Genomic DNA, 17,342 nt, shown 5'->3' on the forward strand with positions numbered 1-17,342 from the left:
TCTTGGATGCTCTACAGTGAGAATATCACCTTATGAAAGCTACTCACAAACAACTTACCTCTTTGAAATTTCTTGGGCTAGATCATCATTTTCTTTCACAAACTGTAATAGTTCCCTAAGACAAAATTGAAAAGTTACCATACTGTGGAAGCATATACAGATCAGAGCAATGTTAGTCAGGCTCTAGAGACCAAGTTAAGGCTGGGCAATTAATTAGAACAAATGGAACTGTTAGGACTCTTCCATATGCTAGTTGGTATAGCCTAGTGGCACAAGATGCTGAGCCATGAATCAAAACTTCCTTGTTTCAGATCTCACCTCCACCATGAACTTCTTCTCATTCCCAACAGCAATATTGGTATATTGCACTGCAACACTTATGGGGTTATTGTCAAGATTAAAACAAGATAATTCACATGAAGTACTTTGAAGCATCAAAATCACTGTATAAATGTGAAGTACTATTAGACAGTGCTTTTATAAAATATACGTGCCACAAAAAAAGCAAGTTCTGAACTTGAATGGGGGTGGGATTTAGGGACATTAGCAATAACACTAGTCACTTTACTTTTTAATGGTAAAACTAGAGTTGAAGCTCTACCTTTAGGTTTCCCTGCTTTATTTGGTTCAGATCTCATTTCCTGAGTGTCTGCTTGGAAGAGGTAGTGTACAGCACTTGTTCATATCACCTGGAACAGTAAGCCCTGAAAGTACCAAGATGTGATGGTGCTGATGTCTGGCTATGACTACACTATGATAAGGATTCATCTTGGAGTGAAGAATCCAGATGTATGGATTCTATCCTGAGCAAATAGCCAGGCTTTATTTTCTGATCCCTTTCAGTCTCTGATTATTTATTTATTTATTTGATTTCTATACCGCCCTTCCAAAAATGGCTCAGGGCGCTTTATATTAAAACAACACTAAAATAAAAAAATGTAAAAACAATATAAAACCATTATTAAAACAATAAAAAGTTTTTTAAACCCTGGAAAACCAGGCCAAACCATTACGGTTTAAAAACAGTTTAAACAGTCTGATTGAACTTGGTATGACCGAACTCAATGAAAGCTTTTGCCAGAAGAGGCCAAATTCTCTTAGTAATATTTGGGAAGCCTTGCTGCATTTCACGAGTTACTTTAGATATTCCAGAGAAGTGGCAGCAGAGGCAGCCTGTGTGATTTGAACTCCCTTGCCTAATGCTTCCTGATTTTGTCTTAAGTGGGGAGATAAATGTAAGTTCTGTTTCATCAGGAGAACAAGAAGCACTTCCTTGTGCTTCTCCCACAAGAAGCACAAGGAAGGGAACATAAGAACATAAGAACAGCCCTCCTGGATCAGGCCCAAGGCCCATCTAGTCCAGCATCCTGTTTCTCACAGTGGCCCACCAGATGCTGCTGGAAGCCACAGGCAGGAGTTGCGGGCGTGCCCTCTCTCCTGCCATTACTCCCCTGCAACTGGTACTCAGAGCCATCCTGCCTTTTGAGACTGGAGAGAAGAACAAGTCTCCCATATTTCACCTCAGCACTTCTGGTACAGCTGAAACAGTTCTCAGAATACTAGATATTAATGTTTAACTAAGATCTTCAAAGTAATTGACCTGCCAATATTAGGTGGAGCAGAGTTGTCCCAAGAAATTTAGTAAAGACTGATGCTTTTCAGTTGACCAACACATTCAGTTGACTGAGCAGAATGTCTGAATTTTGTCATTAGCTCTCCCATATGAAGAAGTTGTATTAAAAGCACACTGCCATAGCATTTTCTGTAGCACTCCAGCATCTGAAGCAGGTTCTTCTTTTTTAGGGGTTGCAACTACACTAAGATTTTCTCTATGGCTACTATAAGTGATCTTTAATTTAGGGGCTTTTTCTTTCTTTCTTTCTTTCTTTTAAGACTGAGGCAAACACAGCCCGCTGTTGCAGAGTTCAACAAAAGGCTAAGTCATCATATGTTTGGAATGAAAGATAGTTAAGTTTACTATAGTTGAACTACCAGTTCAGCCTAGTCCTGTTGCTATTTTAGAAGTACATGTATACATACACCTCTGTCCTCTAATATACAAGAAGAGAATATCAAGTCATTGCAGCTTCAACCTCTCACCTCACATCAGAGAGATCAGATTTGACTGGCACATAGTGAACCCAAGGCTTCAGCTGTGGATAGAAGAACTCCTGCCAGTCTTCCCCAACATGAAAGACCAGTGAGCCACACAGGAAGAGGTGCTTGAAACGGAAGCTGGCTGCTACACCACGGAAGTTGAAGAGGTATCTATACAATTTAGAGGGGGGAAGTGGGGAGAGAGAGAGAGAGGGAGAGAGAGATGTAATTTTGGAAAATTGCCTCTCCTCCAGTAATTAATATTTTCTTTCATCATGAAATAAGTGTGATTTATAGAATTGTACATTTATTTTATTCTTTTATGGAGTTAAGTTTGCTATGACTTAGGGCCCTGACAAAAGAGTTACTGATCTTATTTATTTATTTGATGTATATACTGACCTTCCAAATGGAGCTCAGAGTGATTTACATTAAAATCAAAAATAGATAATTAAAATCAAAAACCAATTAAAAGCGGATTAAAGTTACAATTAAAAATATATTACATTAAAACTAGATAGCATTCAAAGCCAGGCTAAAAAGATGGGTCTTTAAGGCTCTCCTGAAGGCCTCCTAGGAAGATAATCCTCTTATATCCATGGGGAGCATGTTCCACAGCCTAGGGGCAACAACAGAGAAGACCGTATCCCAGGTTGGCACCCAAAGATGGACCCCTCTTAATGAGAGGTGGTGATCTTGTAGAGAAAGGCATTCCCTCAGGTAACCCAGACCCAAGTCATTCAGGTCTTTAAAGGTGATATAATCAGCACTTTGTACTTTGCCCAGAAACATATTGGCAGTCGGTGCAATTGTTTGAGAACAGGCATAAGGTGTTCTCTCCGGGATATCCCAGAGACCAATCTGGCTGTCTCATTTTGAACTAACTGAAGTTTCTAAACAACATACAAATGCAACCTTACACAGAGCTCATTGCAGGAGTCTAACCTGGAGGTTACCAGCTGATGCACCGTTTTCAGGGCATTCTCCTCAAGAAACAAGCTGAGTTGTCAAATCAATCACAGCTGGTAAAAAGTGCTCTTGGCCACAGCCTCAACCTGAGACACCAGAGAGAGACCCAGGTCCGAGAGCACTCCAAAGCTATGAGCCTGTTCTTTCTGGGGGAGTGTAACCTCATCCAGAACAGAAAGTTCTATCCCATCTTGCAGATTATGACCCCCAACAATAAGCATCTCCATCCTGCTTAGATTCAGATTCAGTTTATTATCCCTCATCCAGCCCACTGCTGTACTGACTTGCATTAAAACAAAATTTTCTGCATTTTGTACTGCCCTGTTCACAGTACAGATAAGAATCACAGAAGGAAAAACATATTGCTTTCCTTCCACACTTCAATGTGTGGGATTTCCTACATTAACAGTACTTAACAAGAGGACAGTTTGAAAAAGCACAGGAGGACCTCTATATTCGTGTGGGGGGAGGGTTGTCTGTATTATGGTACAACTGCGGATACTGAAATTGCAAATATAGAGTCATTGCAGCAATGGGAAATTGGAGGTTAGGTTCCCGGCTTGGGGGTGGGGTGGGACATCAACAAAACACTGAATTTCGCAGGGTGGAAGGGAATGCAGGAGGAAGCTGCCTAACATACTTAGCTGCTCCCCCTGAGTCGCATTGTGACTCAGAATGCACTCAAATCAGCCAAAAATACCTGGTTTTTCTTTAAAGAAACAAAAACAGAGCCATTTTGAGGCTCCAAAAACACAAAATGGTGAAACACCCCCAACCCATGGATACCGAGGTCGACGTGCCCCCCCCCCTTTTCACGTATGCCGAGGTCAGGTGTCCATTACCTGACTGCAGATACATAAATATCAAGGTTCAACTGTATATCCATTTGAAACTTGCCCCAGAGTAGCCAAAAAAAACAAAGTCAAGTTCAGCAGGCTCACCATTGAATCTATGTCTGGCTTTAACCTTTTCCTAATAAATCCATGCAAATAACTAGATACACTGTAAAAGCACCTTCATGTAAAATCTAGAATGTAGTTCATATAAAACTTCCAGCAGGACCCAAACATTTTGCAGCTATGATGCAGGTTTCTTCTCAAGAACAAAGAGTTGTCAAGATATATCATCAGAAAACAAATGAAGGTTCAGTTAACACTTAACAAGAACTTCTAGTCAGAGGGTGACATTTTGGCTACATTTACTCAGGGAAGTCCCATCTATATAATTAATTCTCTTAGCCGGCATGCGTGTCCTGAATTTGGTGGCGGAACTCTTGTGACACATTGTGAGAGTTCCAGCTTTGGGCGAGAGTTGAGGGGAAAGAAAAAATGGCGGCAGGCCACAAAATGACCAGAGAAGGTGGCCTCGGCTGGCCGCTGGGAGGTGGAGGCAGCAGGACAGCCTGGCCTGGCCAGGCCAGGCCGTCCCAGGTATGGAAGAGGCGGCGGCGGCTGGGCCGGGCCTAGCCACCGGGAGCAGGAGGCAGTGGCAGGATGGCCAGGCCCAGGCAAGGGGAGAGGAGGCACCGGCGAGAGGTAATGGGCAGCAGGGCACAGCCCCAGCGCCCGTTGGAGGCTGGGGTGGGAGGGAAACGGGCGGTGGGACTTCCCAGTTTGCCACTTGAGAGGAGGAATGGTGGCGGCGGGGCCCTTTTCAGCCCGCCGCCACCACGGTAAGGAGGACCTGGATGTGGCGGCAGGAGGGAGGGGGACAAGAGAGAGTGGAGCAGGAGGAGGGGAACAGCAGGCCCCAAAGAGCGCACAGATGCTCTGTGCAGGTCGGCTAGTTGAAATTAAAAGGGCAAGTCAGGCATGCATGCCTAACATCTTCTTAATTTCAATCGGACTTCCGCAAGTCAGTTTAGTCAGGATGTTGCCAGTATCCCTAATTTCTATTCCAGGCAACATTTTGCTCCTCCTAGAAAACTGTAGTGAAGTCATTTAACATACTAGCATCTCAGTATTAACATCAACATATGGCACATATGGCAACATATTATCTTGAGAGGGATACTCGAGGGACTTAAGATGATAGAGAGCCTTGGGTTCATTTTATGAGAGGAACATGTACTCCATAGGGTATCATATCCGCCATTTATTATCACAGAGTAGAGCCCAGGGGATACAGTGGTGGTTTGGAATTCCTTGAATGTCTTAAAAAATGTAACTAACATAGCTATAAATTAGGCGGCTCTTATAAAAGGGGCAGAGCAGACAAACAGTTCAAGGCACCGTAATTGTGGGTGAGACTGAGTTCACACAGGACCCATATCATTTATGCATTCCTGTCATAAGAACAATTCGGGGTGGGGGTGCCTCTATTCCACGCCAGAGCACCAAACAAGGCAAAGACAACTATAGCCACAACCTGAAGAAAAGAGAAGTTGGGCAGCATGTCTGACACCTATTGGTTAATGGAAAACATCATGGCTTAGGCATAACTATAGACTTTCTGTGGCCCAATAGTTATTTTAATAGGCCTACAACAGAGAGGGAGAAAAATCTCACAGCAGATTCTAGACTGAATCAGCTACTTACTTATATTTACAATGGTCCACTAGAGGGATTTCCTTAGCAGGTGGTTTTCCAAGAGTGTCCTTAAAAATGGAAACGCGAAAAAAAGGATTTTTAAAAATTATTATAAAATCACCTTCTAAAGATCACATCCAAGGTGATGTAAGTATGTGCTTTTTTTTTTGGTAGCATGTGCTTGCTACAGCAAGCACATGCACAATTTTACCCTTCACAGTCTGAATGTATTTTCAATAGGAAAATTTCAATTTCAGAGTCCCTGTCTATTGGAGAGTCCCATCTTCTACATAAACCAGGGACTCTAAAAGACCCTGAACTAAGTGTTAACTTACTCAGGGTATAATTCTATGCAGTTACTTGGAAATAAGTCACACTTAACTCACTGGCAGTTACTCTTGAGTAAACATGCATGGGCTAGAGTCACACATGCCAACCTTTTATTCAATTACCTCAAAGAACAATGGTCTTTCCTAGACTATATCTCTCTCTTCTGTACATATTTGAAGTTTTGTTCTGAATTTAGTGCTGGTACAAGATATCTTACCAAGTGCTAGTAACAGACACTTAATTTAGTGCTGATTAGGGCTATGGGGTGGAGTCTGCCTTGGCTGGCCTGATGGATTATCTCCAGCTGACAACTGACAGAGGGAGTGTGACTGCTGGTCCTTTTGGACCTCTCAGCAGCTTTCAATACTATTGACCATAGTATTCTTCTAAGGGGGTCTGAGGGAGTTGGGGGTGGGATGCACTGCTTTGCAGTGGTTCCACTCTTACCTCATGGGCAGATTCCAGATGGTGTTCCTTGGGGACTGTTGTTCTTCAAAATCTGAATTTCGGTATGGTGTCCCACAGGGCTCCATATTGTCTCCGATGTTGTTTAACATCTACATGAAACCGCTGAGAAAGATCATCAGGAGATTTGGTGCAGGGTGTTATCAGTATGCTGATGACACCCAAATCTATTTCTCCATGTCAACATCATCAGGAGAAGGCATAACCTCCCTAAATGCCTGCCTGGAGGCTGTGATGGGCTGGATGAGAGATAAGCCGAGACTGAATCCAGATAAGACGGAGGAACTTATTGTGTGGGGTTTGAACTCAGAAGATGATTTTGATCTGCCAGATCTGGATGGCAGATCACACTTCCCCAGAAGGAACAGGCACACAGTCTGGGGGTATTTCTGGACACAAACCTCTCCCTGGTGTCCCAGGTTGAGGCAGTGGCCAAAGGTACCTTTTATCAGCTTCAGGTGATACGCCAGCTGCATCCATTTCTTGAGATAAATGACCTCAGAACAGTAGTGCTTCTGCTGGTCACCTCCAGACTTGACTACTGCAATGCACTCTATGTGGGGATGCCTTTGTACACAGTCTGGAAACTGCAGTTGGTCCAGAATGCGGCAGCCAAGTTGGTCTCTGGGTCATCTAGGAGAGACCAGATCACTCCTGTCTTAAAATAACTACACCAGTTGCCGATAAGTTTCTGGGCAAAATAAAAGGTCTTGGTTATGTCCTATAAAGCTCTAAACAGCTTGGGCCCTGTATATTTAAGAGATCGTCTTCTTCACTATGAACCATACCAGCCATTGATATCATCTGGAGAGGTTTGTCTGTAGTTGCCACCAGCTGGTCTGGTGGATACTCGGGGATGGGCCTTCTCCATTGCTGCCCCGAGGCTTTGGAGCACACTCCCTGCTGAAAAAAGAGCCTTCCCCTCTCTTACAACTTTTAAATAGGAAGTCAAGACACATTTGTTCACCCAGGCTTTTAATTAGATACTGTTTTAATAGTTTGATGCTTTCTAATAGTTTTAACCTTGTTTTAAATTTTAAATCGTTGTAATGTTTTAACCTTTTATTTGTTTTTATTGTATTGTTGTAAACTGCCCAGAGACTTGTATTTTGGGAGGTTTATAAATATGTTAAATATTATTAATATTAAATATATCATAGGAACATAGGAAGCTGCCATATACTGAGTCAGACCACTGGTCCATCTAGCTCAGTATTGTCTACACAGACTGGCAGTGGCTTCTCCAAGGTTACAGGCAGGAGTCCCTCTCAGCCCTGTATGGTTCCGCGTATCCGCAGTCCTAAAATAGGCAGCCAACCTTGGCATATGCAGAACCCAAAGGGTTAAGTTCTACAGATCCACAATGTCAGGGTGGCTGGAAATGACCTCCAAGATCATTTCCAGCTGCCATTTGGGAAGTAGGTCCCAAATTGGTCATTTGTAATATTTTATAAAATTTTCTTTTAAATGAAAATGAAAATTTATAAATTTTCATAAAATTAACATTTCTGTGGATCATTGTTTTAAAAAAATTAAAAATATTTTTCTGCAAATTTTTCACAGACAAATGATCAATTTGGGATGGGTGGGAGGGCATTCCTGGAAAGCTGGAGACCCATGGAGCATGACAGAGCACTTTCTTTCATGATTTCCCCCCATTTCTCTCCATTTTTTCAGCTTCCAGGAACCTAAACACCCCTCCCCCTCAAATTTCCCATTGCCACAATGCCCCACTATTCATGGTTCAGATATCCGTAGTTCCAGTGGAGAACAGAACCCCCACAGATAATGGTAGATTAACTGTAATGGGAATTTTATTTATCATTTATCATATTTATATACCGTCTGATATGTGCATCTGTAGTTGGTGTACACAATTTAAACACACAAATATAAGACAGTCAAAACAATTTCACAGAATAAAAATTTAAAACAATCTCATGAGATAAAAACAGTTTTAAATTAATTTCAGTTAAAAGCCTGAGAAAATAGGTGTGTCTTGAGGGTTTCCCTAAAAGCAAAAGAAGGAAGTACTCTTATTTTTAACAGGGAACATATTCCAAAGACCCAGGGAAGCCACAGAGAAGACCCGGTCTCGAATTGCCACCAGATGAACTGGAGGCAACTATAACCAGACCTCTCCAGAAGATCTTAATAGGTGACAGGGTTCATGACAGAAAGGCGCTCTCTTAAGTACCCTGGTCCCAAGCCACTGAGGGTTTTATAGATAATAACCAGCACTTGTATTTCACTTGGGAGACATATTGAAAGCCAGTGCAGTTCTTTTAAAATGGGTATTATATTGTATCTTCAGATTGTCCCAGAAACCAGTCTGGCTGCCACATTCTGTACCAATTGTAGTTTCTGGACTATGCACAAAGGCAGACCGACATGGAGCGCATGCAGTAGTCAAACTTGCAGGTTACCAGCATATGCACCACTGTTTTAAGGTCATTTACCTCCAGAAATGGGTGTAGCAAATATATCAGACAAAACTGATTAAAAGTGTTCCTGGCCACTTTCTCAACCTGAGAAACGAGAGTGAGTTTTGGATCCAGGAGAACTCCCAAGCTACATATCTGATCTTTCAAGGGGAGTGTAGCCCCATCAAGAACAGGCAGATCTAAACCATATCTTGGGTCTTGACCCCCCCCCCAAAGTCAGTACCTCCATCTTATTTGGATTCAACTTCAGTTTGTTATCCCTCATCCAGCCCATTACCACCTCCAGGAAGGCTTTAAGGGAAGTTATGCCATTTCCTGATGAGGTCGATATAGCGAAATAGATTTGGGTGTCATTAGCATATTGATAACAACCTGCAACAAATCTTCTGATGATCTCTCTCAGCGGTTTCATGTTGATGTTAAAAGGCACTGGAGATAGTATGGAACTCCATGTGGAACACCATGTGGAAATAGATGTACCGGAGTCATCCCCCACCTCCCCATCTCTGAACAACCCAAGATGCATTCCTGTGCCAGGCCCGACCAATTACTAAACAAACAACAATATTGTAGTCAGCAGGAGTCTTCCTTTGAGGTGTCTTTATCAAGATAGGAGAGGAGAGCTGGTCTTGTGGTAGCAAGCATGACTTGTCCCCATGGCTAAGCAGGGTCTGCCCTGGTTGCATCTGAATGGGAGACATGATGTGTGAGCACTACAAGATATTCCCCTCAGGGGATGAAGCCACTCTGGGAAGAGCAGAAGGTTTCAAGTTCCCTCCCTGGCTTCTCCAAGATAGGGCTGAGAGAGATCCCTGCCTGCAACCTTGGAGAAGCCGTTGCCAGTTTGTGAAGACAATACTTAGCTAGATAGAACAATGGTCTGATTCAGTATATAGCAGTTTCCTATGTTCCTAAGATATCCAAACAATCAATACCAGCATTTAAGTTGAGACACTCAAGATCATGTCCATGCTCTCATTCTTCCCATGTATACTGAAGACACAAATGCAACAACAGATGGGTAGCATGAAATCTTATCCAGGACACAGAAACATGAACTATGCAGACCAGATGGAACTGGCATGCTAAAAATGACTGGGAAACAGTTGCTTGGGTGCTAAAGTCTGGGTCTGACCAAAGCACAAGACTGTTCATTATGGCCATAAGATAGGAACAAGAGGGTACTAAATGGTTCTATATATAGCATCAGCATAGTTGGCTCTAAAAATATCAAGACTGTTTATGTACAATGGCCTCTTCACCTCTAGCACCACCTTCCATGTACAGCCTCAAATATCTGTCCCACTTCCCAGCACCCATATGAAACTTTCAAGAGATTTAGCACAGCAAGATGTCCTTAAATGTTATACATTCAGACATCACTCCGTTCAGGGCCAAACTAGATGATCGTAACATAAGTCATGCAACTGAGGTCCACATATCTGTATTTTTAAATGCAAATAGAACATCCTTTTTTATGAAACAAGAACCAGTTGGCTTTAGCAGTAGTTACTTTTTCAGATTTCCAGGCTTGGTTTTTAGTGTACTCTGCATCAACAAGGTCTGGATTCTCTCGAGACAGAAGAATGAGAGGGTCCCGCTCTGAACTTGTCCTACCAGAGAAACAAAAAATGAGTGCCCTGCCTTCTCTTGAGACCCACAGGCATTTACCAAACAGACAAACAAAATGAAATCTGGTGGAAATTATCTGGGGAAAACAGTTTCAGTGAGAGACCAATTTAAGACACTAGAGTGGTCTGGAGAAAGAAAACCTTAGGATGCAATATGCTGGGAGTCAATGGGTTGTATCCTAAGATTTCCTTTCTCTAAAGCTCCTTTCCAGACTTCTTGCTCCCAGAGGAGGAAGCAAGAAATACTTCCTCCTGAAAGAGGACTTGTTGCTTTGGTGCAAATAGACTTTCATCTGGAGGAAGGAAACCTTAGGACGCAATCAGTGTTCCCTTTAACAGGGATTCCCAGATATTGTTGACTACAACTCTCATAATCCCCAGCCAAAGGCCACTGCAGTTGGGGATGCTGGGAGTTGTAGTCAACATCTGGGAATCCCTGTTAAAGGGAACACTGGATATAACTCATAGTAAGGGGGATAAATTGTACAAATTATTTTCAGGTTATGTAGGACATCATTGCCCATCCAAAGTGTATTTTCCCTCTTCATTGTATTCAAAAATAGGATTTTTGCAGAAGCTTTCCTGGCACCAGAAAAATTTAAAAGTTCCATTTTGGATATAATAAAGACAGAAAGTGTAGGACATGAGATTGTATCAAAAGCTGTACTCAGTTCTGAATCTCACCCCCACCATGAACTACCCAAATGTATGAAAGGGGTTGACACTTGGGGAATTTTAGTACTACATCTATTTTATTAGGTATCAAGTTATAACAGCAGAAAACTTCAACTGTGTGAAGAAAATGAATTTAGGAGCGACAAAAGCAATACGTGTAGCAGGGCTTGGACCACGTTTAAGGCAAACTGAGATCGATATTGGAGGCAAGAATCTTTGGATAAGAATCTTTGTGGGCCCTTTGGTAGTGGAGTACAGCCAGGTTGGTGATCACCATCTTTCTTTCTAACCTATAATGCAATGCCCCCATTCTTGTAAATTGTGGACGATGCAAGTCATTTAATAGTACTAGAGAAAGACCTTAGTGTAGCAGCAGCAGCTTGGAGTGTTTATTGGCAGCTATTATCTTCCTACACCAGGGCATCAGCAATGGAGCCTTTGATGACCCTGCACCCTTGATCAGTGCCTCAGCTGGCCGCTGGCTTAAGCGAAACATATTCCATTTGTAATAAGCAGGTGTAATAAACCACCCTGGCTTAATAATAAGCAGGTGTAATAAACCACCCTGGCTTAATAAACCACCCTGGCTTAAGCGAAACATATTCCATTTGTAATAAGCAGGTGTTTCTGCCCCACATTGTACACAGCTTTAATCAATAAGGTCTTGATCATTCCAGTACTGAGCATCATTAGTGTCAAAATATTTGAAACTGGACAGTGTGCTCACCTGGACCCTCGGAAATAAACTTTGGGAATTTTCTTCTTCCAGGGCCATTTTTTTGCAGAGCTAAAATAATTTAATTGATGATAGAGGATATTAAACGTTAACATAGGATGTCTGAATACATGAAACAAAAATTAATCACATTTCTCAGACTGCCCTCTTTGGGCTTAGGTTAAATCATCTCAGCTAAACAAGCTCATCCTCATAAGAGCAATAGTAGCACACACTGTTTAAATAAAAGGTTTTAAAAGTCAATTGATGATTCACTCCTTGTATTATTTCTTTAATGCCTAAAATTTAAGACTATTATAAGCAACTAGTCAGTTTCTTTCACACTAGAGAATCAGTAAGTATTTATTCCTGTTGCTGCAGGAACAGCAATTGTTGTTAAAGCTTAAGAAAATCAAGCAGCTCTCACCAGATGAATAAAGGAAAATTGGATGTATTTACTAAAAGGCAAAATTTGTATTTCAAACACTTTCAGCTGAATCCAAAAGTGCCCTTCCAGTTCTAGTCCTCTAGGACACTGCTGGCATAGCCTCTTGCACAAACAGAAGCATGATAACTTCTGTAGAGACTACTTATTATAGAACTGAGTGAACTCTTAAGCACCTGCAGCACAGCACTGTGGCTATTTTCCTTCCATTCTACTTCTTTGAACCTATATCGTTTTGATCTCAAAGCCTGATTATAACCATTTCAAGCATATGCTAATCTGTGCTGAGGCCTAGATCAACAAAAAATGTCGGTTGGTTAAAATCACATTTAAACATAGATGTAGTTTCCCAAAGCACAATATAACCTGTCAAAAGGTCACTTGCATTAAACACATATCCTCATCCTCTACCTATTTTACCTACAACCATCCAATGTAGTCTTCATTTTTTTCTCCCTTGGACACTACACTTATGGTGACCAGAAAACAGAGGCCGGAGAGCCATCCTAGTATCTTTAATATTATGCTGAAATTCCCTCTTCTGCACATCTTCAACATGCATCTGAGGTATGAATTTTCTCAGCGGTTTTAATTGCTTTTATGTTATTTTATTGCTGCTTTATGCTTGAATACTTGCAGATTTATAATGATTTCTAGAGTCCACTTTAGAACTTTGCCCATTACCTTGAGTGCATTTTATGTGGGGAAAATAAATATAATTTATTTTAACACATGTATGCCTTGCTTGCTGGAACAACTCAATGTAGCTTACAACAGGAATGTGATTATAAAATGATCATAACATAATCACACAGAATATTAGGGCAGAGAGACAAGCAAAAACAGGAGGAAAACAAACTCAAACACTCAACAAGCCAAAAACCAATAAGCTAAATAAAGTTAGATACCACCTGCAGAAATAAAATAAACCTGTCATAGAACTGTAAGAAGTTGAACCTGCTAAAATTCCTTCCTCTAGACAGCCATTAAAAGGAGCTCTTTCCATCTAGTTACAGGAGCTCTTTCCATCTAGTTACCATACTTATGGATAGTTATCAGTGCAGATTTCAATTTCAGCTAGTTTGGCTTGTTAAAGACCAAAAGACTAAACCAGCTTGGGTGTGGCTGAAACATCTACATGGCTTATGGACCACATAGTTGCAATCCGATGCAAACCTTACCTTTATTCAACCTGCTGCTGATCTATTATAATTTATATATAATATAAACTATATATTATATTCAAAATCATATATTTAGTTTATATTTTAAATTAATTTCTGTGATTTTGTTAGTATAATTATTTGTGTTGCTTTATTATTCTATTATGCATGTGTTCTATTAGTTGAGAATTATTTTCCCGTTAATCTGGACTTATGTACAGTATTTTTAGAGTTAGAATTGTATGAATTACTAGTGGATTGGTTAGGGTAATGTGTACTGATAGGATCCAGTTTGGCTGCCCTTCTGAAGCGCCGAGCATAGATGTTGTTGCTCGCCATCTGTAAAATTAAATTGGATTTTTAAAAATTAATTATTTCTGGAGTTGTTTTTATGGTGTTGTTGCTGATGTACCTAAACTGTTTGTCATCTTTTGTTGTCTGTTAGTTGTGAACAACTCCAAGTGAAATATATATGGAAAAGTGATAGAAAATAAAGTGACTATGAATAAGAAGTAGCTTCCATTTCTCAATAATGGAAATGGAACTTGTTTCACACTGAGGTGTTTGGATCCACAAGGCTCAATTAGGAAGCAGAAGTGCATAGTTAAGTTCAGGGTCCATATCTTTAAAGAACATACATCTCTCCTAAATATACCTTTTGAGATCCTCTCTCATTAGATCCCAACGTCCTAGTCCTGTTGGGTAAATGGGCCAAACAGCAGGGCCTCCTTCCCAAAATGTCCAGGCAGGATACATAATATCATAGTATTCTGAAGTCTTTCAGAAATTAAAGAGAGCAAAGTATGTTAGTTACAGCAAAATGTTTCAATAACGCAAGATATATTCAATTAAACATCACTATTGTTCCAGTATGATAGGGGGAGTAAGTTTCCCTCTCACCTTACTGAAAGAGAAGACAGGGACAACTGGTTTCATCCATTTGGATACCTGTGGGTAGTCTCGCACATTGATTATCATCTCCATATCTGGAAGCCGGTCAATGATCTCCAGGATAAAGTGTTCAACCCCACTACATCTACACAAAAGGAACAGCTCAGTTCAACACAAAAGGAACAGATGTGAAAAATACATGTTGCATCAATGGAATTACTCCTCACATATAATCTCATGGGACCAAATTTCCAAAAGAATTGAGACCACAGTTACATGGAAGCTATTTGAATTTCTTTACACAAAGAACAATCCACAAGGGATAGGGAGGGCACACTGGTGAAAAGCTTGAGTTAAGAGCCAGAAAATTCCTATTCTGGGTCTGAAGCTACACCTTATCACACTCCAATCCCTGTACTTACCTGGCATAGGCAGGAGACAGGCTGGCACAGGAGATGACTGATTTTGCTCCTAGCAGTGAGAAAGCGATGGCTGTTGTGGCTTCACTTAAAAAAAAATGCCCAGAAGGACTCCTTTTTGGAAGAGAAGCCACAACAACTGCCACTTCCTCACTGCTGCAAGCAAAATCAATCACCTTCTATTCCAGCCTGTTTCCTGCCCATGCCCAGTAAGTACAGGGTCAGGGGAGCATGACAAGGTGACGCTTCAGACCCAAATCAAAGTAAGCTTAACTGAGGTCAGTTCGACCCTACTCAACATGGACTGGCCAGAAGCTCAAACTCCTGCTAAAAGAGCAGAGAGGCACCTTCTAAAGTGGTGATTCTCTTATATTTAGCAGGGGGAAATCAACTGTCCCAATCCAGCCCCAGCACAGTATCCCTTCAGTGATTGTTGGTGGTGTCTACTTTATATTTCTTTTTAGTTGGTGTCTACCTTATGTTTTCTTTTAGATTGTGAGCCCCTTTGAGACAGGAAACCATCTTATTGACTGACTGACTGATTATTTCGATGTAAACCGCTTTGAGCACTTTTGCTGAAAACCAGTATATAAAGATTCATGACTGAACTTTGCTCAGACCTGATTCAGGGTCAAAACCTTTGCACAACCTTAATCAAAAATGAAGAAAGGTCACAGATCAGTGGTAGAACACTGGCTTCTCATGCAAGTAATCCCAGGTTCAATCACTGGCACCTCTATTCTATAAGATCAGGAAATAAGTTATGGGAAAGACTTCTGCCCAAGACCATGGGAGAGCCACTGCTAATCAGAGTCGATATTACTAGACCAGACAGACCAATGCGCTTATAAGGCAGCTTCATTCACTGTGACAAAATTTGAGAGGGCAGAGAACATTTGGAGACAAGGGGGAAGCCTGTTCCAGGCATGGGGAGTGGTATGGAATGAGGCCCAGCAACTGAAGTGAAAGGAGAACACTGTGGGGATGCCTAGTAATACTGTTAAAGGATCATGTGACTGCTGGTTTTGTTTTTGTTTTTTTAACACTACTAAATATAGAGCAGGGAGCAGTCACAAGTCTTTTCTGACACCCAAACAAATTCTGTTTCAGAAACTCTGCATGTTATCCCTCAATTATCCCTTTTCCCCAGAGGCATTTTTATTCTTGCTTTCTTTCTACTTCCAACCCACACCATTTCCTTGCACAAGTAAAGTGCAGCGTCAATACTGATTTCTCACAAAAGCAAATGCAATTGCTACATTTCAGGCAAGGCAATGCTTCATCAGTTTCTTCTCCTTATACTGGAATTTAGCCCTTTCAAAGGTTTTCTGCTCAATGACCCATAGGTTAAGCAGGTTACAGAGATTTTCCTGTTTCTCTCTCTGATGGATAGATTTTGTATTGCCCTCACCTTGCAGGGAACATGCAATCATGCTCACGGTACAACTTCTTCTCAATGATCTGGTAGTTTGTCCCAAGCCTTCGGCTGATTGCTTCTGACAGCAACTCCTTGGAGATCCCCGCTCGAAAGGGAGCCAAGTCCTGTTCCCAAACTCTGAAGGGAGAGAAATTCTACCCATCATTAAACACATTAGGGAAAGTTAGTATAATAACAGTTAACAAGCCGTTCAGGAAGGGATTCCTGCTTGGGGAGGCTCAGAACAATCTTATATCGCTCTAAGACTGGTAGAAGATTCCATTTGCTCCCTTAAGCACTGAGACACAAGCAAATACAACAAGCTGCTTATACCATTGGTTCATCTAGCTCGCTACCTTCTGCTCCACAGTCAACAGTTCTCCATAGTGTTGGGCAGGAGGCCCTTACTAGCCTAGTTATCTCAGATGCTTCATCATCTAGAGGTGCCAAGGCTTGACCCCAGAATCATCCACATGCAACATGCATACTCCACTCTGAGCTCACCATAGCTTCTACCTACTGCATACAAAGGTAATTGGCTGTCTCTCTCAAAACCATTCACACCTGATGTTAAATGCATATAATGTACTGTGTACAGTATATGCATGTACAGATCTGTACATACATACAATTGTTCACACATTATGTTGACCGTATGTATAGTAGTACATTTCCTGTCTGTGTCTGCCTTTGAAATGATCTGTACCCAAGTTTGCTTTTAAAATGAATGCATTACAGTCATTCACATAAACATGGTAGCAAGCATGACTTGACCCCTTAGCCAAGCAGGGTCTGCCCTGGTTGCATTTGGATGGGAGACCACATGTGAGCACTGTAAGATATTCCCCTCAGGGGATGGAGCCACCCTGGGAAGAGCAGAAGGTTTCAAATTCCCTCCCTGGCATCTCCAAGAGAGGGCCGAGAGAGATTCCTACCTGAAACCTTGGAAAAGCCGCTGCCAGTCTGCGTAGACAATACTGAGCTAGATAGACCAGTGGTCTGACTCAGTATATGGCAACTTCCTATGTCGCTACATGTGCATACTGTATGTACAATTACCTGAACACATGTACAACGTAATGTCTGAATAGGGCTTTAATGCGGTGGTTCAGATGAACCTCAGTCTACCGCCACTCTTACACGTGATAAGGCT

General features: G+C 41.5%; 1 protein-coding gene across 2 annotated transcripts in view; it reads right to left on the reverse strand.

Annotated features, from left to right (window-relative positions):
- The window catches only part of POGLUT1 (protein O-glucosyltransferase 1), a 32,866-nt gene that overhangs the window by 5,049 nt on the left and 10,475 nt on the right, over positions 1 to 17,342 (reverse strand). For both annotated transcript variants that reach the window (XM_053313116.1, XM_053313118.1), the window contains exons 3-10: positions 16,184 to 16,327; positions 14,363 to 14,498; positions 14,118 to 14,239; positions 11,867 to 11,926; positions 10,347 to 10,446; positions 5,604 to 5,662; positions 2,101 to 2,268; positions 59 to 115 (exon numbers count right to left, since the gene is read on the reverse strand). In XM_053313116.1, the coding sequence (XP_053169091.1) occupies positions 59 to 115; positions 2,101 to 2,268; positions 5,604 to 5,662; positions 10,347 to 10,446; positions 11,867 to 11,926; positions 14,118 to 14,239; positions 14,363 to 14,498; positions 16,184 to 16,327 (846 nt within the window). The remainder of the gene's footprint in view (positions 1 to 58; positions 116 to 2,100; positions 2,269 to 5,603; positions 5,663 to 10,346; positions 10,447 to 11,866; positions 11,927 to 14,117; positions 14,240 to 14,362; positions 14,499 to 16,183; positions 16,328 to 17,342) is intronic.

The sequence above is a fragment of the Hemicordylus capensis genome, chromosome 3, assembly GCF_027244095.1.
Source record: "Hemicordylus capensis ecotype Gifberg chromosome 3, rHemCap1.1.pri, whole genome shotgun sequence".
Lineage (NCBI taxonomy): Eukaryota > Metazoa > Chordata > Lepidosauria > Squamata > Cordylidae > Hemicordylus > Hemicordylus capensis.